Source organism: Podarcis tiliguerta (assembly GCF_965153285.1).
Source record: "Podarcis tiliguerta genome assembly, chromosome: 4".
Taxonomy (NCBI): Eukaryota; Metazoa; Chordata; class Lepidosauria; order Squamata; family Lacertidae; genus Podarcis; species Podarcis tiliguerta.
In genome coordinates this window covers 77,691,812-77,702,343 of record NC_139537.1, presented here as the reverse complement: position 1 = coordinate 77,702,343, position 10,532 = coordinate 77,691,812, and the positions used below count along the sequence as shown (strand labels likewise).

Genomic DNA, 10,532 nt, shown 5'->3' with positions numbered 1-10,532 from the left:
GTCTTTCTTAGCTTCCTCCAATCTCTTAACCATTTTGAGAATTCTGCTTCCTGTTTAGTTTGTCTCTCTGTTTCTTGTTTTGCCAGCCTTTCTCCTTTGTTACAGAGTCTTACTTACATTGACTCTGGTTTCCTTATCTGATCCAGTTTCAGTTTCTTTCTTTTCTTTTCTTTTCAATTATTCTCCTGTTTTGGCACCTTCTTATCTCACAGCTTCTCTTTCTTTATTTGCATTCTTGTCCTCTCTGCTGTACTGGTACTCTTTTGTCTGGATCTTGGGTTCATTTTCCTGTCCCTTTCCTGCTTCCTTTCTCTGGAACTTAGGGCTACCAAAATCCACATCTCTTAACTCCTTGCAAGTCTGTAAACTGCATCAGATATTTTCCTCTGCTATGTGAGCCACTAGACTCACCTCCCCCCAACCCTTCTTTGCCTCCTTCTTCTAATTGCCTACAGGCACAGATCCCATTTTCTTTTTAATTTTAATCTAAACAACTAAATCAATCAGCCTTGTGCTTTTAAGTTTTATATAGCAATTTGAGATGTGATGATAATTATAATAATATTTGGCATACCCTCTGTTATGTACTGAGTTGAATAGGATCCAAACTGCAGCAGTCTGATTGGTCCTGGAACAATAGGATCCAAATTGCAGCAGTCTGATTGGTCCTAGAACAATGTAGCAGTATGATTGGTTGGCAGGAACCACCCAATCATGCTCCAGATATAAGTGAATCCACAACCTGATTGGCTTACAATAGAATTCCAGAATTAGCCAATCATGTGCAGCCCATTGTGTAAATAATGTATATAAAGCAGATACTTTGAGGGAACATTCACTCATTCTGACTGAAAGGTCTAGCTTCTAATCAGAGGGAATGGTCCCAGGGCTCTCCAATCTCTGCTTTGGGACAGGAATGGTGAAGGAACATGCCAGCCCAGCCTTTTCCATCTATTCTTGCTGACACTGACCACCTCCAAACCCCTTGCTTGCTGAACTGCTTTGTGCATAGGCTTTGCTGCTGTTTCTTGTTGTTGGCATTCATTTGTCTCAAGAGAGAATGCAGTGCGCCTCTGGGGGTAAAGTCTAACTGTGACATTAGGAACACCGAAGTGACCGCCCTTGGACCATGTGTATGGAGGTCTTGGGCTGCCCAGACGATAAGACTCTTGGCCTCGCCGATGTGGTCTAAAGGAAAGCAGAGCAATATGCTTGGCACCAGCTTGGCTGCAGGAGTTGCCAGAAGGAGGTGTACAAGGTGCCACCCCAGCTGTCTTAGGGACTCCACTCTGGATTGGTGTAGGGTTTACTCCTTAGCTGTTTCTTCTCCCAAATATAGCCCACAAGGCAGTGGAAATTTAGGATCTCCTCCCTTCCCAGGTGGACGGGCCCCCATCTGCCCTATACTTCTGTCTGCAGCACATGTAGCAACCGCTTTCTTAACCTTCTATTGGTCTCATTCACTCAATCTGCCGGAGCCTGTCTTCGCATGCGGGGAAAGCCCCAAACTCACCAAGGGTTTGAGACTCATCAGCTACCCTCAACTGGTTTAGCTGGCCAGTCAAAGCGGTTTCGACATGGGCTGTGGAACGTCCCTATCTGATCAGGGAGCACCTGCACCCAAGTATTGTTCTGGGGCAGGGCTAGGACTCGAATTACTAGCAGTGGTGATAAATGTGGTGGTGTTTGCTTCAAAAATTCTGGACATTTGTCCTTTTCAACCCTTTAACACCCCCCAAAAAATGGCTGCTGCTGGTTTGCACACCCTCCCCTCTCATCATAGCACCCTTGCTCCTGAACCTCCCCTCATGAAGTTTTGCAGGTTACTGTCCTATATACTTCCCTAGAGACCCCTATACCATTTTCACACTGAATGTTGTCCACAAAGCAACAGGGAGGGGAGCGAATCCCCTTTAGTTTTCTCTCTAATCAGCTTGAAGGAGAGCCAGCAGTTCCTGAAGCCTCTTCAAAGCAATTTTTTGAACAAAATGTGGGGTAGCCCCTAATAAGCAAAGGATTTTAGGTATAGTAAAAAACAGACTAGGGAAGAGCGATACCTGATTTTCAACATCGTGATATAAAAAGGTAAAGGTACCCCTGCCAGTACGGGTCAGTCTTGACAGACTCTAGGGTTGTGCGCCCATCTCACTCAAAGAGGCCGAGGGCCAGCGCTGTCCGAAGACACTTCCGGGTCACGTGGCCAGCGTGACATCGCTGCTCTGGCGAGCCAGAGCCGCACACGGAAACGCCGTTTACCTTCCCACTAGTAAGCGGTCCCTATTTATCTACTTGCACCCGAGAGTGCTTTCGAACTGCTAGGTTGGCAGGCGCTGGGACCAAACAGCGGGAGCACACCCCGCCGCGGGGATTCGAACCGCCAACCTTTCGATCGGCAAGCCCTAGGTGCTGAGGCTTTAACCCACAGCGCCACCCGCGTCCCTTAACATCGTGATATATCAGCAGCTAAACATCGTGATATTCCGATATATGACAATGTCTGAAATAGGAGATCGGGCGTGGGGATGAGGGAAGGAGCAGCTACATAGGCTGGGTGGGGTGCATGCAGATCAGGCGTGGGGTTAGGGCTGGGCGATGTCAGGTTTTCAACATGGTGGTGTATCACCAGCCGAATATCATGGTTTGGTGAATAAACCATGATGTTGAAACAAGCTGCATCAGCTCCAGCACCAAGTGAAACTGCCTCAGCTCTCACCGCAGGAGCTGAGGTGCTTTCACCTCAGTGCCTCGCAGGCTGGGGCCAATGCATCTGGCCCCGGTCCACTGCTTAGCTGGGGGGTGGGAAGGCTCCTGCCCCCCAACTGAGCGAGCCCCGATGTCCCTGGAGGTGAGGTGGGGGCTCCTTTAGACTTCTCCAACAAGGGGGGCAAAACTGTGCACCCCTCAATGGAATAGTGTGACGGAGCCTGCACCTCCCCAGCTGAGCCACTGCGATCCCACTCCTGCTTGCATGCTGGGGAGCGGGAGCACTTTAATGGCGCCCCCACCCTGCCACTGGCTCATGTGAGCCGGTGGCGGGTTGGGGGCTCTGTAGAACTGCTTGGCTGAGACAAGGGCAGTGGTGTGCTCCTCAGCCAAGCTTTGTAAAGAAGCAAGGTGTTATGTACTGAAGTTCTCACCCTGGGCCAGCAGGGGGATACTGTAGATAGGTTCCACTCAGGTCCACATATGCAAATAAGGGATTGAAAGTGACGTTCAATGATTGGATAGTTACAGAAAATGGTTACTGTTGCGTTCTAGTGGAGCTCTATGTAAGCAGGCTGGCTGAACCCTTCAGTTCAGTTCTGTTCTGGCCTGTGAATAAACAAGAGCTGTTTGAAGAATCGCTGTGTCATCTGATATGTTCACCCACAACTTAACACAAGGGATCTCGCTTGTTTCTCCTTCTGCAGCGGTATGAGGGCAGAGCACGATGGCGATTTCACTCAGCGGTATATCGTTGGTGAAATTGTCACCGCTCCTGAGTCCCTTTGCCTCCAGCGCCCGGCTGCAGCTCATCTTTCACTCAGTGCACTGGGCGCTGTTAGCAGAGAGACTCAGGAGGCGGAAGTTTCACCCATGATATACTGCAGAGTGAAGCCATCCTCACGGTCTGCCAGGCCTAGTGGGGATAAGGGAAGGAGCAGTCACAAAGATTGGGCAGGTGGAGAGAGGAAGTGGAGTCACTTCCACCACGTGGTTTGAGAGGGTGGGGACGGGGTGTGTGCACCAAGCGCCGAGAGTGGTGGAAGCCAACAAAGATGAATGACCACTGTAGCTGCTGCTGCTGCTTTTCTGCTGACTGAGAAAAACTGCTCTGCCTCAATGCCAGGGGAAGGTAGTGCCCTCAGTGCCACTGAGGGAAATCAGCTGCCCTGGTCTCCCTCAGCATGCCGGGTCAAAATCATTATTGCGGTGTGATTTCAAAACTGATTTTGGCCAATATATGGAAAAATCACAGTGCCAAAACAGGTCATAAATTTTGTGATATTGCCATGCAGAAATGGCAACAATTTAGTAGGGGGTAGGCAAGAGATGGGGCTGCAGACCCCCTGGGTGCATTTCCCAGACCCCCAGGGTTCCCCAGACTTCTAACTGGGAACCACTGTTAAAAACAGATCCCATATATATATATCCATCCTTTCCTGTTTGTCTTCAGTTTGACAGGTTTTACCAACTCAGCAGGGGCTACCATGACTGCAGATTCTATTGAAAATGAAAGTTACAGTTATTTGTTGATTTTAGCCCATGATAGGGAATGGCATGGAAAACATCCGAATCATTTTGGAACCGAAGTGAAATGGGAAACCTCTGAAGAGGTCCTAGTCAAATTGAAGGCTATTTTTACAAGACGCTGACTGAATCAGTGTCTGAACTGTATCTTGTGGTCAGTGCACACTTTTGATAATCACATCCTCCTAGATTTAGAATGCTTGCAACCAAATCTAAGGCCATTAGCTACCTCCGCTGCAGGCCTGGATGACGTATAAGCATGAATGTGTAACTGCTTAGAACCTGCTCAGAAGCTTTAGTGACTAAGAGGCATATAAATAGCTACAGTAAATAAAGAGGCATTATTATCTGGAGCAACTGCAAGGAGTGGTTATCGCAGCTTGATTGAAATTTTACGTCAGGGAGAGAGTCAGAACTGGACCTGTCTCCTCCTTGGTAGGTCTGCAACTCAGGAAAGAAGGAAATCCTCAGCCTACTCCAAATTTAATTATTTGTTAATATTTTACTTTTTGAATTTGGTATTTAAGGCCTGTGTGCTCTGAGGGAAAACGCAGAAAAGTAGCCTAGGCGAGAGAATTTGTGTGGAGGCCATTGATGGCTTGGGAGAACTGTTGCCAGTAGCCAAGGGAAACCCTGTGTGCCTTGAGCAGAAAAATGAAGAGAAGCCCAGACAAGGAAATTCATTTCATCAACTCATGGAGAGGCCACTAATGGCCTAAGACAACTCAGCTTTGCAACATTTTATTTTAAAAATACATTTTAAACTATAACCCAGCCAGTAGGCCTTGCATTTTTAATGTTCTCCCGTATCACAAATTGCATCTGAAAGCCCCATCGGTTTGAAACATGCCAGTTGTGTGTTCCTGTTCAAAGACCTCTTTGGTTCAAGGAACTTTGGGTGGGGGCCTGCAATTGCAGCATTGCCTGGGTAGCACAGTTGGTTAGAGAGTGGTGCTGATAACACCATGGTTGCAGGTTCGATCCCTGCATGTGAAAGCTGCATCTTTCTGCATTGCAGCCGGTTGAACTACATGATCCTCAGGGTCCCTTCCCAACTCTGTGAAATCCTTGAAGGCATGTTCCGCTTTGATGGAACTGTCTGGCACTTTAATGTATATGCAGGATAATGCGACCGATGTATACTAGGGCATATACTGGGGCTGTAGCTCACTGCTAACTGCTTTGCATGCAAGAAGGTCCCAGTTTCCATTCTCAGCATCTCAAGGGAGGGCCGGGAATGTCCCTTGCCTGAAAGTCTGGAGAGCTGCTTTTGCCAGTCAGTGCCAACAGAACTGAACTAGATGGGCCAGTGGTCAGACTCAGTAGTTTACCCTACGTGCTTTACACAGTCCAGGTGTTGTTATCTCAAAAGTTCTTGGCAGCCTTTGAAATAGGCAAAGAACTTCAGTGGGTTTTGCCCCCACTGTCTTTCTCTACTTTTATTCCATCCCATGGAAAGTGATGTCGAGAGCCCCTAATTCTGATTGTGTCCCCCCTGCCCTCATTTCACTCCCTTGACTGGATGTAGTGAAAAGCAAACAGTACCAGGAACCAGAAAGGACTCTGTTATGTCCTCTTGCTATTCTCAAACTACTGCATTGGACTATATCACATAATATAGCCAGTTACACTTGCTACCTCCTCTGTGTTGTTGTACTGGACAGCTCCTGTTACCTTTCAGTGGTTCTATGCTTTTAGGAAACTATGCATGACGATACTTTTTTGGAAACTTTTCAGCCCAGCTCCATTATCCCGCAGAATCTTTAGAAGTTGACGGTGCTCTTGTACCACTTGTGGGTCTCAACCTTTATTCCACTTTTCATTGGTGTGCGGAAGGACAGCCTTCAATAGCTATTATTTGCAAAAAAAAAGTATTCTATCTCTTTAATGAAAGGAAAAGTCAATATAATGTATTCTCAAATGTAAATGCAATAAGGAATTAACATATAGCTCTGGTTGTGATCTATGACATTTGGCTTTGCAGTATTCATATATTGCACAAACTCTGGAATTTTCCCTGTTTCAGAAAAAAAAATAAAATGATAAAACACATTGCGGTGGAGGGGGGAGGGCAGGGAAGTCTGGTCTATATGACTCTGAAATAGATACCTCTCTTTTTCTGCTTTAAAAACACATGAACATCATTAATCTTGAAGCCGGTTCTTCATCATGTATGTCCAAGTCATACAGCACAAGGAGAAATGGAACAAGATGGCGGTTACAGTGGCAAGATGCAAATTTATTCGGGCAAAAGTAATAGGTGCACAATATCAAGCATGCTCAGGTTTGTGCCAAGAAAACTGTTTACGGATGAGGAATGGATGGGATGAGCTTTTTGCATCATACATGATTAACGGTTCTCTGAACTTCCATTAGGAAATCTATGTGTGATTTCCTAGCTGCCACTAAGAAATGATACAGACCACACTGCTGGAGCAGAAATACCCTGGCTCAAATGATAACGCAACATCACAGCAGCAGTGTACCCGGGAACGTGATGTTCCTTAAAAATAAAAATTAAAAATTAAAAAATGAAGGAAATAGACTGAAAGGAGGGGGGAATAGTGACAGAGAATTCACAGACCATGTTGACTGCAGGCACCTATTTGGACTGTTTCATTACGTCTTTAATTAAAATGGTTTGTGCTTCCTTTTTCATTTTACTCATTGTTTGGCGCGCTCTCTTTTTTAAGCATGTGAATAACATTGCCACTGTTTTTCTCCAGCTCTCTCTATTTCTCTCCCTCCTGGTGTCATCGCTTGAAGCCAGGGAGCGTTAGAGCTGTGTTTTTCCTCTCCCCTTGAAAGCACATTTTAAAAAGGGAAAAGGAAAAAAAAAAAGGAAGAGAAGGAAAGGGAAGGGAAGGAAGAAGAAGAAATGTTCCTTTCTGGTATTCTCTGCAGTTAGGTCAGCAGGAGGCAAAATAGGGTCCCATTGAGAAGAACCAGCACTTCCTCATTAAATGCCACTTTAAATGTGGGACGAAGAGAACTCGCTACTGCATTGGGGAAGTGCAAAAAAAATAAAAATAGAACGAATGAGTGTCTTAGTCCATGCGTGAACCAAAATGATAATGCAATGAATGTCACAGAAATGGATGTTGTTGAATGGCCTTTGCACAGCAGAGGTAGATCAAGGTTTATAACAAACTGTTTACTGACCATTTACGTTTAAGATCAAGAGAAGAGGTCAGTTGAACAAGAGCTCACCTATGTGCTTTCTTAGTCGCGCGACTCTAGCAAACTCCCTAAAGTACTGCAGCCCAGCCCCCTTATTGCTGCATTACTTTTTTTTTTTCGCAACAGACTAAAATGCTCTTTGAAATCTACATTCCACTATCGGTTAAAGCTTTCTCTCCCCACACCCCCACCCCACCCCTAAATTTTCATAGTATTTCCACAGTAGAGTTATGAGTATAATTCATATGAGATGTGCTCTTCCGGGGTGGGGGTGGGAAAATAAAAGCACCATTTTTAAATGCCAAGTAGAATACCTGTGTGTGCACATGCGCAGCAGTAAGGAGGGGAGAAGGGTAAGGAAAGAAACTGAAGCTGAATAATTCTGCATTTTACGTGCTTTTTTTGTATTTGCACAGGTCATTTTAAGATCCTCATTCTCAGTTCATAGCAAAACACTATCAAAACAAGAAGTCTTGCAAAATAGTTGAGCTTATACATCTTAAACAAATGCATTATTTTAACCTGCTAAAGCAGTAGGGATTTTTTTTTGTATTTTTTTTTTTGTATATATCTATATATATTTTTTGCAGAACTTCACAAACCATAAAACATGAATAAAAATGCATTATCAACACCGCAGTGATGAACAGAAACGTTTTCTTGAAAGGGCCGGGGAAGGTTGGGGTTTTTCATAGCTAGAAAGTAGATAATTGGTTTGCTAAGAGAATATTTCCTATCTTTTTTCCTTCATCTCTCAGCTACACAGCAAACAGCTCTAAAGTGCACTTTCCAAGTGTAGTTAGAGAACAGGAAGGAATGAAAAGTTTTTTTTTTTAAAACAGCCCTTATTAACTTTTCCTTCCATTTATTCTAGTGTAAACTCTAAAAAGCCTTTTTAAAAAGCAAGTTCTTATACACTCAGCAGGTGAATATGATTCTACAAAGAAAGAAATGGGGGGAAAAGACAACTGGATTATTCTTTCTCCCTGCCCCGCTTTGACTACTCAGCCCAACGTGTTAAATTTTATTGCACACTCATGGAAATGGTTTATCTATTATGATGATTATTTTTTTTAAAAAAAAAACACATTATGTTTTCTTTTTCAGCTGTGCTAATGTTTAGTTCTGCCTTCGCCCCCCCCCAATGTCCTCGTCTGCCTTTAGTTTCAAGGGGAATTTCATTCACATGTCATACTTAATAGACTGCGGACAGTTTCATACACTGGGTTGCTGCGGGAAACACACGCCTTATACCAGTGTCCCCACAACAAATGTGTGATGTGGACGAAACACAACTGCGTCTTTAAACACCAGTATACAGGCATCTGGGAACCCTGGTTGGGGGTCAGAGATTTCCAAGAAATGTTGCTATTTAAACTAGGTTGGGTGTGCACTCATGTGTTTTCTGGGGGAATTTGTGGAGCGATAATCAGAAACTGGTAAAGGGGAAAAGGAAAGTCTTTGTTTTTTGCTGAACCTCTTTGCTCCTATAGATTATACTGACACGTGCTGCTCGCATGACTGTGGCAGAATTAAGAAACCGTAATTCACAATGAATGCCAAACTTCTACCGCCACTGTGAAGGCCTCTCTCACCTAGTCATCTTTGCTGAGCTCTAAACATGGTTTTGCATGCACTGTCTTCCGTCCCAGGCTGCTCCTGTTCAACTGACCAGTGAGAAAGGACTGGACTTCTTTGAAAATGGGAATTGGAGCAACAGTTTGTTATAGGTTTTGTTACGTTTACAATTTCACTGTCCGATTCCACCTTAGAAGGAGAGCACTTCTCTCTTGCCTCCCCATCTCCTCACTTTGGGTTCCAGTCAGGTGACTTGTGCAACATGGGCAGAGGCTCATCTGAATCGTGCGCCCATTCATTGTGATTACACAGACGGAAAAGCAAGCGGGCATTTTCGGCTTTGGGGCACTGGAGAGGAGAAGGAGAACCATTTTTTATTTTTTATTTTGGTGGGGGAGTAGGGCCGTTTAGGGGGCAAGGTTACTGTTGTTGTTTTTTCTAAAAATAAAAATTAATCCATTAGTTAGTTATGCCATGGAACCACAGCAGTTCTTTCCTCTAATAGAAACTGACAAGACATAAAAGACAGAACTATTGGATGAACACACACAATGACTAGAAATAGATAAGACAGTGAAAAGACTTAGTTTAGCTCTGAGAAACTGTCCAAAAAATAAAATCCTGTATTAACAAGTGCAAAAACAAAAGAAAGAAACTCCAAACATTAAAACACAGTGTATAAAATGGTGTGAGAAATTTAAGTCACCAGACAGCCTTTTAGTCAATAAAAAGCTGTATTTGATGTGTCCTTGTTTGGATTGTGGCCCTTCTGCTGAGTTGTACCCAGAAGGCCTTTGGAGGATTGAATGGAGGGCAAAAGGACCCAGTCTCTTGTGTTTGACTGCAGTACATGTGGGCCTGCTGTAGGCCCATAGGAGAAGATGAATTGGATCTTTTATTCCTCATTGGTTGAATTATCTTCCAAAGTTGTTATGCCGCCAAAGCCCAGTTCAGTTGAGTTCTGTGCTGCTGAGACTGTTAGTACTGTATGTAAGAGAATTAGTACGAGAACACACAGTTTAAGTCTGCTGTTACACAGTCTTGATGCTGATGAAACTGTGAGTGATGTCCGGTGACACATCGAGTCACTTGTTTTTATAGTCCCTTTGGATTGGTTATCTGATAATAGTCCCCATCTGACATCACAGCATTCTGGTTCTGCATTGGTTGGATAGTTGTCATAGAGCCCTGCAGGGAGGGGAAAACAACAGTAAGTGAATTCTGGTGACTATTTCACATGATATTCAACTAGAAGGCTTATTGTAGTGTTACTTGATACGTATTCTTGTATAGCTATTATTGTGTTGCATTGCTTTTCTGGTGCTGCAAACCATTTTCTTTATAATCAAATGGTTCACGACACAGTCTATGTGGAAATGCGTCAAAGTCAAGTTAGTAGGAATAAAAATAATAATAAAACAATAGATTCCACCCACTCCATCCTCCTGAAACAAACTTTTGATTCTGTAGCTGCTTCATGTACTGGCTATTAGTGCTGCTCCTTGTATTTATGCTTTTTGCTGCATAATTTGTGTTCGAATGAT

General features: G+C 44.2%; 1 protein-coding gene across 2 annotated transcripts in view; it reads right to left on the bottom strand.

Annotated features, from left to right (window-relative positions):
- Nucleotides 1-4,909: 4,909 nt before the first annotated feature.
- NALF1 (NALCN channel auxiliary factor 1) overlaps nucleotides 4,910-10,532 on the bottom strand; it is a 324,175-nt gene continuing 318,552 nt past the window's right edge. The window contains exon 3 of one of the 2 annotated variants that reach the window (XM_083438016.1): nucleotides 4,910-10,176. In XM_083438016.1, coding sequence (XP_083294142.1) covers nucleotides 9,884-10,176 — 293 coding nt within the window. In that variant the 3' untranslated portion in view covers nucleotides 4,910-9,883. The remainder of the gene's footprint in view (nucleotides 10,177-10,532) is intronic. The other variant, XM_083438017.1, reaches the window with a different exon arrangement.